The 13,913-nt window shown below is 39.1% G+C and overlaps 4 protein-coding genes across 6 annotated transcripts; 1 reads left to right on the forward strand and 3 right to left on the reverse strand.

The window, feature by feature from the left end:
- Positions 1 to 347: 347 nt before the first annotated feature.
- On the reverse strand, positions 348 to 974 carry LOC116736761 (histone H2A). The gene has a single exon (XM_032589504.1). It carries the CDS (start codon positions 933 to 935, stop codon positions 549 to 551), a length of 387 nt encoding a protein of 128 aa, XP_032445395.1. The 5' UTR covers positions 936 to 974; the 3' UTR covers positions 348 to 548.
- A 451-nt stretch (positions 975 to 1,425) lies between these two features.
- LOC116736757 (histone H3) lies at positions 1,426 to 2,501 on the reverse strand. Its single transcript, XM_032589501.1, has one exon. It carries the CDS (start codon positions 2,302 to 2,304, stop codon positions 1,894 to 1,896), a length of 411 nt encoding a protein of 136 aa, XP_032445392.1. The 5' UTR covers positions 2,305 to 2,501; the 3' UTR covers positions 1,426 to 1,893.
- A 475-nt stretch (positions 2,502 to 2,976) lies between these two features.
- On the reverse strand, positions 2,977 to 3,801 carry LOC116736764 (histone H1-like). The gene has a single exon (XM_032589508.1). The coding sequence runs from the start codon at positions 3,774 to 3,776 to the stop codon at positions 3,147 to 3,149; it is 630 nt and encodes a 209-aa protein (XP_032445399.1). The 5' UTR covers positions 3,777 to 3,801; the 3' UTR covers positions 2,977 to 3,146.
- Positions 3,802 to 5,703: 1,902 nt separating this feature from the next.
- On the forward strand, positions 5,704 to 12,811 carry fbxo7 (F-box protein 7). Of its 3 annotated transcripts, none has more exons than XM_032589496.1 (10): positions 5,704 to 5,812; positions 7,421 to 7,543; positions 7,634 to 7,841; positions 8,748 to 8,966; positions 9,046 to 9,190; positions 9,328 to 9,411; positions 10,073 to 10,168; positions 10,242 to 10,418; positions 10,611 to 10,651; positions 11,800 to 12,811. In XM_032589496.1, coding segments are annotated over exons 1-10 (1,398 nt in total). In that variant the 5' UTR covers positions 5,704 to 5,810; the 3' UTR covers positions 12,103 to 12,811. The 3 variants fall into 3 exon arrangements, with proteins under 3 accessions (XP_032445387.1, XP_032445388.1, XP_032445389.1); XM_032589497.1 differs by having other exon boundaries at positions 5,727 to 5,899; XM_032589498.1 differs by lacking the exon at positions 5,704 to 5,812 and having other exon boundaries at positions 7,429 to 7,543; positions 7,752 to 7,841.
- Positions 12,812 to 13,913: the final 1,102 nt, after the last annotated feature.

Consider the following 13,913-nt stretch of genomic DNA (forward strand, 5'->3'; position numbering starts at 1 on the left):
TCTCAATCCTTTTGAGAGCTTTTTGTAATTTTTTTTTTTAACAAATCCTAATTTTTTTGCCATCTCATGTTGTATAATGTTAAATCTCTTTGAACTGTATTTGCAATCTAAAAATTATTTTGATACTCTCTAGTCCAATTAATGGATTTTACATATTTGGTTTACTTGGGTTCTGTCACATTAGCTTGAGAAGCGTTCCATTAACCCGATCTGGTGGATTTTAGACAAAGCATTGTTATGAAATTTTGACAAGATTCAGAAAGTTATACTTGTATATTCAGTGTTTTACAACATTTGATTTCAGGATATTTTGGGAATAGTTCAAATTATCAGGATATTTAGTACTACATGTCTCACTACCAAAAAGAAGAAGAAAAACTTCATAGCATCCTTCTAATGTTGGCGAAAACAAACAATTTGTAATTTTGTAGCATAAATCATATGCATATGTTATGGCCTGTAGATACAAGTGAGGAGCTTGCTTTTGAGATAGATGTGGGTGGCTCTTAAAAGAGCCGTTGGGTTTGTAGTTTTGAAGCTGTGACGGTTTACTTGGCCTTAGCTGCTTTCTCGGTTTTCTTGGGCAGCAGGACAGCCTGGATGTTGGGGAGAACACCACCCTGAGCGATGGTGACTCCACCCAGCAGCTTGTTGAGCTCCTCGTCGTTGCGGACGGCCAGCTGCAGGTGACGGGGGATGATCCTGGTCTTCTTGTTATCGCGGGCAGCGTTTCCAGCCAGCTCCAGGATCTCAGCGGTCAGGTACTCGAGCACCGCCGCCAGATAGACTGGAGCTCCGGCGCCGACGCGCTCGGCGTAGTTTCCTTTCCTCAGCAGCCTGTGAACACGGCCCACTGGGAACTGGAGCCCCGCACGGGATGATCGGGTCTTGGCCTTAGCTCTGGCTTTGCCGCCGGTCTTTCCACGTCCAGACATCTTGTTAGGTTTTGTTCTTCTAGTTTCAAGGAGAAATAATGTCGCTCCAGCGGCCAGCAGTATTTATACACACTATCTCTCCGCTGATTGGTTAAGTGTGGGCAGAAGAGAAGTCGTCCAATCAGAATGCCCTACGTCAAGTTTCGGCACTGCAGACTTGTGATTTCTGCTCAGCAGCGGATAGGATCTACCGAAAAACATGCTAAAGTGACTTGATATAATTTACACTATCATTTTAATACATGAAAAAGTACTTGCTTACTTCAGTGGTGCATGTTTTGGTCATAAAAAATAAATCTGAATGAGGTATTTTAGTGACATTTAATAAATTGTTGTGTAAAGGCCAAATTAATGTGATTATTTTGTTTAAAGTTCTGTTTTTTATTTTTGGCAACGTTCTGTATACAGATTTGACCATTACAAATTATACTCTAATATTTAATTAAGCTATAAAACTAAAATGATATCTAATTTAGTGAAAATTCTCAAATTCAGTCAAACTACTTTAATTGTTCAGCAAAACACTTAGAAAGACACGCCACCTGAACAAAAGCACTCCACAATTTAAAAAGTAAAAAAGAAAAGATACATGACAGTTACAGGTATTTTGAATGAGGTATATTTATGCACAGCAATAACGTTGTGTATTATATATATGAAGGTGAGCGTGATAACTGAGCAACCCATGTCATCTGACATCACAGATCTGCCATTTAAGTACACACCTTAATACAAGCTAAAGTATTGAAGGAACCGACAGTTATTTCTGTATTCAAGGTGCTACGTGAAACCTGAACAGATCAGTAACTCTTAAAGTATTATGAATTCAGTTTCAGAGACATTTAAAAAGGTGTAATTAAGCTCGACTCATACTGATTGAATATTAAGTGAATCGCTCTTTAGATGCATTTAGGTGGCTCTTAAAAGAGCCGTTGGGTGTAAATTAAATTGATGTCATTTAAGCCCTCTCTCCGCGGATACGGCGGGCCAGCTGGATGTCTTTGGGCATGATGGTGACCCTCTTGGCGTGGATGGCGCACAGGTTGGTGTCCTCGAAGAGACCCACCAGGTAAGCCTCGCTAGCCTCCTGCAGAGCCATGACGGCGGAGCTCTGGAAGCGCAGGTCGGTCTTGAAATCCTGAGCGATCTCCCTGACCAGGCGCTGGAAGGGCAGCTTGCGGATCAGCAGCTCGGTGGATTTCTGGTAGCGGCGGATCTCTCGCAGAGCCACGGTGCCGGGCCTGTAACGGTGAGGCTTCTTAACTCCGCCGGTAGCTGGAGCGCTCTTACGGGCAGCTTTGGTTGCCAGCTGCTTCCTGGGAGCCTTTCCTCCGGTGGATTTACGAGCGGTCTGCTTGGTTCTGGCCATCGCGGTTCAGTAAGTTTCTTCGCGTTTTAGACTGAAGAGATAAATTCCGTAGTCTGCAGCGGGGGTTTATAAAGAGACTGGCGGCGCGAGGACACTTCTGATTGGTTCAAATTGCTGACGTAGGGAAACAAATCTGTCTCAGCTATTGGTTGAATTTGAAATTTCAAAATAAGGCGCGACAGTCTTGTGACGAACCTCGAGGCGGTGGGGGAAGAAAAGGACCGGTGTTTTAAAAAAGTCAAGGCTTGAATTTCTATTAATAGATTCTTACAATATCTGGTAAATATTGTTTTAGAAATTCAGGAACTTGTCTATGGCTCACCGCAACACCGGCTTTATATCATGAGATTTTGATTCATGTCTAAAAGTGAAATCTCTTGTTACTTCTATTTCATTTGTGCGAGATAGTCAGCATTCTTTCTGGTAGTTTCAATATTAAATATAAATTTAAACATCCTCACTAAATTGCTAATTTCAGTCATTCAAGTCCTTGTTACAATGTAAAAATAAATAAATAAAAAGATTTAATATAAAATCTTTACTGAAAAGTTTACCTCACTAAAGTTTGACAGGGAGAGTCATTAAGTTTAATTCTGAATGTTTCTGCATCATGTTAAAGTGAGTGACTGAATTTAGTGTGAAGCTCTTTGGCTCCTCTATACTAGTGTTAATACACTTACTGTATTGATGTGGTTATAATTGGAGGTAGTTGAATCATTTCTAGTATTTTATGAACTGTGATTGTTTCGATGCTTGTTGGGAGTCATGTCTTAATTTGTATAAGTGGTGGCTCTGAAAAGAGCCTTTGGTGCCTTAAGCAGTGGTTGGAGGAGAAAAGTTGTTTACTTCTTGGCCTTCTTCGCTGCGGGTTTTTTGGCTCCCGTTTTCTTGGCTGCAGGCTTCTTAGCAGCCTTTGGCTTCTTAGCGGCGGGCTTTTTAGGGCTCTTTTTTACCACCTTTTTCGGAGATTTCTTGGCCGCTGCCTTTTTCGGAGATTTCTTGGCCGCTGCCTTCTTCGGAGATTTCTTGGCTGCTGCTTTCTTAGCGGCGGGTTTCTTGGGTGTTGTGGCCTTCTTGGGAGCTGGTTTCTTTGCCTTGGCGGGAGCCTTCTTCTTCACCACCTTCTTGGCCGGTTTGGCGGCTGTGGGTTCCTTCTTAGCGAGCTTGAAGGACCCGGATGCTCCGGTTCCTTTTGTTTGGCTAAGAGTTCCCTTCGTCACAAGCTTGGTAACGGCGGTGTTGATGCGCTTGTTGGCCTTGGCCACATCGACGCCTTTCCCGGCCAGGATCTTCTTGAGCGCCGCCACAGACATCCCCTTGCGCTCTTTGGACTCGGCCACGGCGGCCACGATGAGTTTAGCGAGACTGGGTCCATCTTTTTTAGCCTTGGTACCGGACTTCTTCTTCGGGGCTTTAGCCGGAGCTTTAGCCGGAGCTTTAGCCGGTGCGGGTGCTGGAGCTACTTCTGCCATGATTCTCAGAAAATGATGGATCCTCGAGTGCGAGGCGGAACTTATAACATCCATGAGAACCGTGAAGAGACAACTCAGTCGGCTAGTCTGCAGCCGCCTTAAAAGCGTCTCCATTTGTGTTTTCTTCGTTACGTTTTAGGCCTTAAATCTTTTCCAACTATATTTTTTTTGTCATAAATGTTACTGTAACAGAAAGAGAAGTGATTTATCTCTAGACTAGGGTCATATTTGTGTTTTATTTTTTTCCCAGGAACCTTCAAACCTCTTAGATACGCGATGATTTACTACAGCTGGTGGGGAGTTTTTTCTACATTTCATTCTACAAAACAACTAAAATAAGTTTGTATGGAGTATATTTAGGATGCCTCCGTTAGCAGAGGCATGTGAAAATAAAATAACAGAAAAATAATTGTAATTGTGCGATTTGATGAGTAATTAAAAGGGATTTATTTGCCGGAAATAAACACACAAATTAGGATTCGTGTCTTTAATGTGTCTGCTGGAACTGATTGCTTGTTTCATTAAATATTGGATGAAAACTGGTGACTTTTGAGTACGATATTAGCTCTTCTCCATAAAGAAGTGCACCAAAGCAGTGTTTGTGATTTAATCTCTTTATCTCTTCCATAAATTAGGTTTTACTTTATGTACATGTTACAGTTTCCCTCTGTTTCTTGTAATTCAGCAAAGTTTTGGGATCTTGTCTGTAGTTTATTAATAAAGTCTCATATTTTAACATAAATTTGATGGCAATTGATCAGAATAGGGGACAATGAAGAATTTAAATATTAATAACCTAATCATAGCAATACACCAGCCTATTTAATATTATTATAACTCTACTGCACAAACTTAGTATCAGGCTGGTGTGTTCTGGATGTTCAGATCATTTAATTGATTTTAATCTTCGTAGGTGCTTTTTTGGGGGGCTGAAAGGGATTCTACCTTTATTCTAAGAATATCAGGCTTGGTATTTTTTTTAAATGCTCTTTATTTAATTTCAGGTGTGCTGTTTATGATTAAAATAGTTTAAAGCCTTGCACTCACAGAAATTGACTTCTTGCTAAGATGTGAAAACCTTCTGAGATGTTTTAAAATTGAACATGCAAACAAGTGTTATAAACAGCATTCAGTGTATTCAGCCTCTTTAATCTACATGAATTTCAGTGACGCTTGGAGTTTTAAAATGGGCACAAAATCAAACAAATACAACTAGTCAAGACATGCTGGGATGGTAACTCACTTGTGTTTGGTTAAATATTTTCCTTACTGTGACATATTGAGGATTTAATTATTCATTTGCAATAATGTGAAGTTTATAGTTCTAAACAAACAAAGGACATTCAGAATATCCCGTTATTTGCCTGAAAACCTCTTTCTTCTTTAACACGATTCCAGTTTTTATGTAGACAAAGCAAACGTCTTTGTGTCATTAAACACAGCATTATAAAAATTATTTTAGCAAATTGTGGCTCTTATTTCCCTGGCATGACAAAGTTAAAGCTGCTTAAAAATGTATACAGTTGTATTATTATGACTATGTTGCCTCTGGAACTGGAGGTTATGTTACCAGGGTAAGACTATGTTTTAGTTTTTAATCATAGAATTCTATGAAAAATGCATTTACCACAAATTAAATGTTGCTTTGATGGAGTCATTATCCAGCATGCCTTATGGTCCACTAATTTTAAACATTACTTTTCTTCTGGGGAAAATCGCTGGTTTAGGGCACCATAATCTTTCCCAGAGCATAAACAAAACTATTGCTCCAGAGGCTGAGGAAGAATCAATAACCTATAACCTATAAAAAATAAAAAAAAATATTACAATTAAATTCAAACATCTTTTAATTAGAAAATTTATAGTCAAATTAAAAAAACAACTTGAATTTTACGATATTTCCTAAAGCAGTTTTGACTTTTGGCTTTTATTTTGAAAATCCAAAGCGGAAGCTTCTTTATGCGGGATTTCCGGTAATGTTAGTCACCAAAGAAACGAGATGAAATCTACCGAAAATTTGCCCGTTAGAACATAATGCGAGTTTTTTTCTGGTTATCTTTGACCTTGTGCTGCAGTCTGGATGCAAACGGGTGGTTTAATTAACCAACCAGTCAACTAACAAGGTTAGATAAAAGTCTTAACTGTTGTTACGTAGCGACGTGAATAAAACGTTGCTAACTTCCAGAAACGAAACAAAAACCAGCTGATTTCTAGAACAGTTTTCTATTAAGATTAATTTAACAACATCTGTTTTGTGTGAATGTCATTGAATAACGACGGCAGTGTACGTTACCGTTTTCTGTCAATTCAAAGCTGTTCATTGTCAACAGGAAGTAAAATATGTGGAAAAAGAGCAAAACAAAACGAGAGTGACGCATCAGAAATTAAATAAGTCAGACCACCAGTTAAGTTTCAGGACTATAATAAAAAATGCTACACAGTTTTCCTTACAGTGAAAAAGCAATTATGTGTAAATAATGTTTGTCTCAAACTTCTCGGAGCTTCCTTTTGTTTCGAGGGTCTAATTTATAAATTCAGCACCTTTATTGCGTTTAGATCGTTGATGTTTTGGGTCCAGAATATCCTAAAAAGACTGTTGGTATGAAAAGATTTGTTATAAATTTGTTTAAAGCTGATCACGTAATTTTTTTTAAGTAGAATTAGGGGACCTGCTTATTTTGTTGGGGGTTTGTGGTCAAGAACTCTGAATATGATAATATTTATTAGTATATCTGACCTTTAAGTGTAATGAAAACATTCGTCCCTGCATGATGAGTTTATGCAGCTTTTCTCTGCTGGCTTCCTGTCAGTTTCCAGGTCGAATTAAAATGTTTCACTTTATAAGTTTACAGTTATATTTACAGATTATCTCTGTTAGTAATACTGAATCTCAAGTCTTCAACTCTCCATGTTGCAAAACCACTTGCTTTATTTGGTTTGCATTTTTTTGTTTGTGCCATTAAAATGTGTTGTTGTTAATCAGATGTTGATTTTTAGCTTAAGAGTTAAACTAAAACTGAGTGATGCCATTAAATAAATTGCACTACTTGTCAAACATTGCCACTTCGCCCATATGAGAAAGCACTACTGGACGCAGCAGAGTAAATGCAAAATGTTGTGGCCATTTATGCTAAAGTTTTGTAGTTTATAATTTCTACCAATTTCGTTTTGTTCTTTGGGTAGTTAGAATATATTTAAGTTAATTTAGAATCAACATTTGTAATTAATTTTTATATTTGGAATTGTTTAGATTACGTTGTTAATTGTTAGACCCTCCCACCAATTTGAGTAATTAAGAACACACCGGGTGCTGGGTGGGTTGTTTGGTAAATGTCTGGTGTGGACGGGAGGTTTGGTAAAATGATTTTTTTGACCACTTATTTACACTTATTTGCACTTGTTTACATTTGTTTACATTTGTTTGCACCTTCAACCATTAAATTGAGATTATTTTTTGTTTCAACTAAGTTACAAGACCTTTTTTGGTAATTATTTTATTTCTACTTTTACAATAAATAAATCAATTCGAAAGTGCGTACAAATCCAAAACCACCTGTTACCACCCACAGCCTTTATTGGAATTTTTGGCTTTTTTGGAACGAAAGGCTGCGACACAAAATGTGATGCGTGTTTTCTGTCCTCAGGATGAAGCTGCGGGTTCGGATCAACCGGCAGACCAGCAGGGTGGACTTACCAGGCGAGGAGCCCACCCTGCAGGAACTCTCGGATCTCATCAAGCAGACGCTGCTGTCCGATCATGAACTCAGGTCAGGCTTTACTTTCCTTTCTCCCTGGAAAGGCGCATACAGATGAAGGCATGTGTGCTGAGTTTGATCTTTGTGTCTGTCTCTGCTCAGCGCCGACACAGAGTTCAGTTTGTCTCTGAACGGCTCAGAGCTCCTCTCAGAATCCGGTCAGACTCTGTCATCCTGTGGAATCGTTTCTGGGGATCTGATCTGTGTCCTTCTGCCGCAGCCGGCACCTGCTGCCATGGCAACCTCAGAAAGGACCACAAGCTCCACAGAAACAAACAGCCAGGAGGATACCAATGGGACCACTAGCCAGGTGAGATTATATTGAGTAGACTGGGGAATTCTGGCTGAATAATCCAAACTCACTTCATGAGTTTGATGTAGAGGGACAGTTCTCCTCCAAACGACATCCAAAGTGTTACATTTCAGTTTCTAAATCTGCGTTCACAACCCTCACTAACTCCAGCGTCATCTCAGTTTTCATCAACAAACTGCGGGAAAATAAAAGTGGTTGGTCCATGAAGCGTTCAGGTGAAGCTCTGGAATCAGCAGTTTTGGCTTCCAGCAAACTGTCTGCATCAGAGCTTTGAGCAGCCAGTAAAACTTCAATTTGGTTTTATTTTCTTTTAGAAATTAGGGCTGAAATGATTAATGAGATTAATTCATGATAAATCGATTTTTGTAATAATCGTCTAACTAATTTAGTAATTAGTTATTCATTAACTTCAACATACAGACAGGCTATTTGCTAAAAGAACAACATATAAATAGCAGGAATTAAGGCGCAGTATTTATTTTTTAGCTGCAGATGCATCCTTTGCTACAAATAATCAAGCTACAACTAAACAAATGCTATGATATTTTATTTTAGGCTAAAATGTATTTAATACCGTATAAAATAAACATAAGTGGTGCAATGAAAAATCTGCACAATGCTAATTTTTTTTCTGATTATTTGATTAATCGTCAAAATAATTGATTGATTAATCAATTACTAAGATAATTTTTTGTTTCACCTCAATTTGAAAATCAAGGAATGACTACAAACGTTTCCACTGCTTCAGTGTGACGGATTATTTTATATATCTAGAACATCAGCTGTGAAAATGACTCTGACTCATCTCTCACTTCAGTATCCATATTCAGATGATTTTCCCAATTTAGGAAATAATACTTTATTTGGATCCAACCTGACGGTTTTGTTCTGGTTCTGTTGCAGGACAGCAGCAGCAGCCCTCACCCGCTGCAGGCCTGCAAAATGCAGAGCTGTTCAGCAGCGCCCCCTGTCTGGGAGCCCATGCTGTGCAGCGAGGCTGAGGCCGGTGAGGCTCCTCTGTCCCTGGAGCTGCTCTACCACACGGCCCAGACCAGCAGCCCCAACGACGCCATCTTGGTGGCAGCGCATCTCCTCATGCTGGAGACTGGCTTCTCCTCTCAGGTGAGGCCGTGGAACACGCTGGTCCTTCTGCTTCCTGTGGATCACAGCTGGATCACAGCTGGATCTGCTTTGTGTTCAGGGCAGCGAGCTGAAGCCTGGGGAGATGCCTGCAGGGTGGAGGTCTGTGGGTGGAGTCTACAGGCTGCAGTACACACATCCTTTATGTGAAAACAGTCTGGTGTCCGTTGTGGCTGTGGGCATGGGCCCCCTGCTGGTCCTTAACGGTAACTTCACTCTTCTGCTCCTGTTTTAGCTGATTCAGCCTCAGATCATTTGCTTTTGGTTTTAGACTATAATCATAAACATTTGACCTGAAATCTGACCAACCCATTTTGTTTTATCTTCTGCTTGTTCTTTGCAGCGGTTCTGAAGGTTCCTGAAACCATCGACACGACTCAGAAGCTGCTGCTGAAGACGTCCAGCTACGTGACTCAAGATTGGCCAGGTACGGCCGAGGTTCTGTATGTTGATTCAGATTCTCGTTAGCATTAGCAGAATGCTGGGCTCCGATTACATGACAAAATAGACTACATTTACAAAAAAAGCAACGTCTTTCTGTTTTATTTATTTTACATTATTTTTAGAAATACTAATTGCACTTTCTGAACCATTTGAAATGTTTTTACAGTTTGTTACATTGTTTTTGTCAGTTTCAGTTTCTTTATGTAAACGTGCTGCGTTGGAGCAAAGTTACCAGATAAATTTGTAATTCAGTACATTTATGTCTGTGTTTAAAAAAAGGAACATTTTAAATCAGTTCAGCAGTTTTTCTGTAACTGATCATGTCGGCCGATACTAAACCTCAGGTGTCGGTATAGGAAGTGAAAAACATGAATTGGTGCATACCTAGTTTTCATTGTAATATTATTTAGAAAATGTTTGCATTTTAGTAACATTTGTCCTTACACCACATTTTAGTTCTGCTTTGTTTTACACCAGTGGTAATTTTTAATATTGCTTAGTGATGTATTGGACCAAACAACAGAGGAACTAATAAAATGAGACAATGCTAGAGTTTGAATGACAAGTTTGTTCAGTTATATATTAGAAGACCTCAGCTGTTTCTGACCAGCTGTCCCTGCTTGACCTTCTCTGCTTTTATTCAGGAGAAAATGCAGCCGCGGCCTTCAAGAATCTGAAGAAACTTTCCCGAATCTTCAAAGACCAGCTGGCGTACCCACTGATCGCTGCTGCAAGAGAAGGTAAGCAGAGCTGAACTCTGCACAGCCTTGAGGTGTGCTGATAGAAAGTGACGGTGGCGGTGTGTTTTCCCAGCGATGGCGCTGCCGGTGGCGTTCGGTCTGCAGGCTCTCCCTCCTGAGCTGCTGCTCCGGGTCCTCCGCCTGCTGGACGTCCGCTCCCTGGTCAGACTGTCGGCCGCCAGCTGCCACTTCAACGCCGCCACATCTGACTCCACCCTCTGGAAACATCTGTACCTCCGGGACTTCTCTAGTAAGACGTCAGAACCAGAAGTCTAAACTGAAACTGTAGTTTTTATTTCTGCTCTTTAGTTCAGAATAAAACTTCAGTTTGTTCAGGTGAAGAAATCCTGTTGCTGTAACGGTTAGCTACGCTAACTCTTGAGTTAACTGAAATTATTTATACAATTCAATTTATCTGATTCTAACATATATTTTTTTTTAGGTCCAGATACCGAGCTACCCAGAGAGACAGACTGGAAACAGGTGAGAAACTCTGCAGCAAACATTTTTCTCACGTCTGCTTAATTCTTCTGAAATGAACATTTGTGCTGGGAGCTTGAAAAATTATCTTTTTGTCCGGATCCCTTATAACATTAAGCATTCATTTAACGTACATAACTTTAAAAATTAAAACAATGTAATAAATAGCTCTCCAAAAGTTTTTCTTATCTTAAACATGAACTCATAATGTCAAATTACTCCAGCTTTGATGCCAGAATGTCCTACGTTATATCTACTGATCCACCAATATGAATTCACATGTAAAATTAATACTGATCCAGTTTTACTTATATTTATACCAATGTTAATGCAAATAAAATATGCATCCATTATACGTCTTTTTTTAATTTATCTGTTTTATAACGCTTCTAAAGCCAACAATAATTTTGATCCTGAAAAAAGAGCTCAAATTAATCATCATCCTATAAAGTTTCATTTTTGCTCCATTCCAGTCAATTCTCCATCAACAAATGGCGCCACCTACAGTTGAAACCAGAAGTTTACATGCTAAAAAGTCATGCACATTTTTCCTCACTGTCTGAAGTTAAATCAGACCAAACTTTTGTTTTAGCTTAGTTAGAATTACCAAAGTTATTTCTATTTGCTCAATGCGAGTGCCACTCGCCCAGATCCTCTGCTGCAGCAGGTCTTGGAACAGCTTGGACTGGTGTAAAAATTGTCCACAAACAGTTTGTAGCCAGTGTCCAGCAATGGCGTTTTCACAAGGTTAACAGGTTTGGGGGACAAATGAGCATTGTTAGATTGTGTTGCGCGATGCGCGGTTGGAGTACGACAGCTTATCTACCGTTGGAGGAGAGAGAGGATTACTCGATTAATTGTATAATTGTAATATCCTAGAGAGTACTCGATTACTAAGATATTCTTTTACAACAGCCCTACAATATTAACATTCATATTTGCCAAGTTATCCTGAAAAAATGAGACAACAGTTTTTTGTTAATCCAGACAAAGAGCCTAAATTAATGGCCTCCTTTAAAGTCGTCTTGTAACATAAAATGTTTATTTAAAGTTTAATTTTGCTATATTAGAGTCAATTCACCACTGATAAATAATCAGATGTCGCTGTGGGATTCCTGATGAATTCTCTGTTCCATTTTTTTTCCTTACAGCTTTACAGAAAGTCCTACAAAGCCTGCTTAGACTTACAACGTCACATTCGTCCCTACTCCCTGCCGCCCTTCCCCATACGTGACATCATCACCACGGTGCCCCGTCCCCTCTTCCCTCCACTGCCAGGGATCATCGGTGGCGACTACGACCAGCGACCGAACCTCCCACGCAACCTTCTGCGACCTCGCTACGACCCCATCGGCCCGCTCGTGGATATCCCCTCAGGACATCCAGGACAACCCCGTTTGGATTTCCGCAGACCAGGAGGAAGAGCAGCAAACATCCGGAGAGGATTCATTTGAGTGTCGATTCCAGAACTGAACAATAAAAACACAACAAAACCGTTTATTAAAGTCTGTTTGGTTCTGAAGCTCCAAAGATGAGACTGAAAATACTTTAAAATGGATTTCAGATCTCAGAGATCTGAATGTTTCCACTAAGATGACATGAATCTCTAAATGTCTAAAAATGAAAGAAAATTTACTTTAAAAAAATTAATAACATTGAAAACTAATCTACTTGGATGTTCTCCAAGTAGTCAGCCTTTATGCTTCCTCTAAATGAATGAGAGAGCAGGCCTCAGAAACACAAGCTAAGGTGGGGTTGCTGCTTAGTTAAACTTCCTAAACAGAATCAAACGTTTTTTTGGTTGATTTATATAAAGAAAATATTATTTTCATCATTGAAAACTAAAAACTTTGTTTTGTGTTCAGGCTCTCTTGTGGTAACACTTTTCCTTTAAGTATTCAGCTCAGAGGTGTGAGGCTTAGCAGCTTTAATAAAATAGATCAGTCCAAATATTTTTACTTACACCGTCTTCTAATAAAATTAATTTAAATTGAACAAACCACACAATGGATCATTTGTCAGTTTATTGTGGGATTTATAAAAATGTATTCTGTTTGTTTTGTAAAATCAATCTCCTCTACCAGAAGTCAAGATTGAAAGGATTATTCCATGTGTCTCCAGCTGATAACTTGAATAAATTAAGTGGCTAATCACTAAGAAAAATATTTTGTGATTTATTATGACCAGGTGTCACCATTACCTAGTTTTTCTATTGCAAACTGTGTTAACCACCTTCATAAATATATAAACGTACAGTGGCATAAAAAGCAGGATATTTTCTGTTGGACATATTTTTCAGAGTAAACATCAGAATTTCAAAAAATATCTTTAACACATAAATGAAGGTTAAATTTTCCATTCCGGAGATAGCTGTTCGATTACAAAGTTAAATCTACCTGTAACCATATTTTTTGAATGGATGAAATATAAATTCTATTTTGTATAAATATTTGTACATTTTCAGTGCTATATTTCGCTTTAACTTGCATGTTTCAGTGAGGGAAATTGTCTACAAATTGCTTTGATAATACATATATAATCCATATATAGTCCAGGTTTTCCTTCTCCTTGCCAGTGTCTGGAGACCGTTACAAATGACGTCATCTTTTGTCTGGAAAATTAGGGGTGCGCTTGTTTAAACCGGGACAATTGAGCCTGCGGAGAGGTGCAGTTCAGGGGGGCGGGGCTTGATGTGGTGTAACGTATTGTCAATGGTCGGATTCTGACTTCGTTCCCAACAGACGGTGTATGTCAACAGGATCCAGGTAACTGACACATCAGCTTCACGGGTGTTAACCGTTGTTTTAACGGCTGGAGAATCAAAACAGTTAGCTTAAATTTACCTTTGGTGCTGTTTGAATGTGACCCTTTAATTAGCTGCTTATTACTGTGTATTTTATAAAGAGAATTACCCTGTCAGTCTAACACAGTGTGAAACAGGACTTTACTTTGTACAAATGATTTTTGGTCCAATTTCAGCTGACTTGGCTCCGTTGTACGTCAACGTGGCCGCCATTTTGGAGATGGAAACACGAGCCACTTGGGCCACTCAGGTGACCAATATTGCTAAAAACTATTAACAATGAATTACAGTTAACAACAAAATATGTTTGTTTTCGTTCAGGTAAGTATAAGTATTTTTTTTTTACCTTTAGTGTTAAAAGGTAATTATTAAAAGTGCTGTCTAAATCAAAACTGTCTTATAGTTTCGGGCACTTAAAAATTATATTATTTCTCTCTCTTGTAACAGTTTGCCTAAAGAACA

Source organism: Xiphophorus hellerii, chromosome 17 (genome assembly GCF_003331165.1).
Source record: "Xiphophorus hellerii strain 12219 chromosome 17, Xiphophorus_hellerii-4.1, whole genome shotgun sequence".
NCBI classification, from domain to species: Eukaryota; Metazoa; Chordata; class Actinopteri; order Cyprinodontiformes; family Poeciliidae; genus Xiphophorus; species Xiphophorus hellerii.

What these genes read in the sequence shown, in the direction of transcription:
- LOC116736761 (XM_032589504.1), bottom strand. Translation starts at nt 935, where the DNA reads ATGTCTGGACGTGGAAAGACCGGCGGCAAAGCCAGAGCTAAGGCCAAG.
- LOC116736757 (XM_032589501.1), bottom strand. Translation starts at nt 2,304, where the DNA reads ATGGCCAGAACCAAGCAGACCGCTCGTAAATCCACCGGAGGAAAGGCT.
- LOC116736764 (XM_032589508.1), bottom strand. Translation starts at nt 3,776, where the DNA reads ATGGCAGAAGTAGCTCCAGCACCCGCACCGGCTAAAGCTCCGGCTAAA.
- fbxo7 (XM_032589496.1), top strand. An exon ending in CTGTCCGATCATGAACTCAG is followed by an intron (nt 7,544 to 7,633) that starts GTCAGGCTTTAC and finishes GTCTCTGCTCAG; the next exon opens with CGCCGACACAGAGTTCAGTT. An exon ending in CCCCCTGCTGGTCCTTAACG is followed by an intron (nt 9,191 to 9,327) that starts GTAACTTCACTC and finishes TGTTCTTTGCAG; the next exon opens with CGGTTCTGAAGGTTCCTGAA.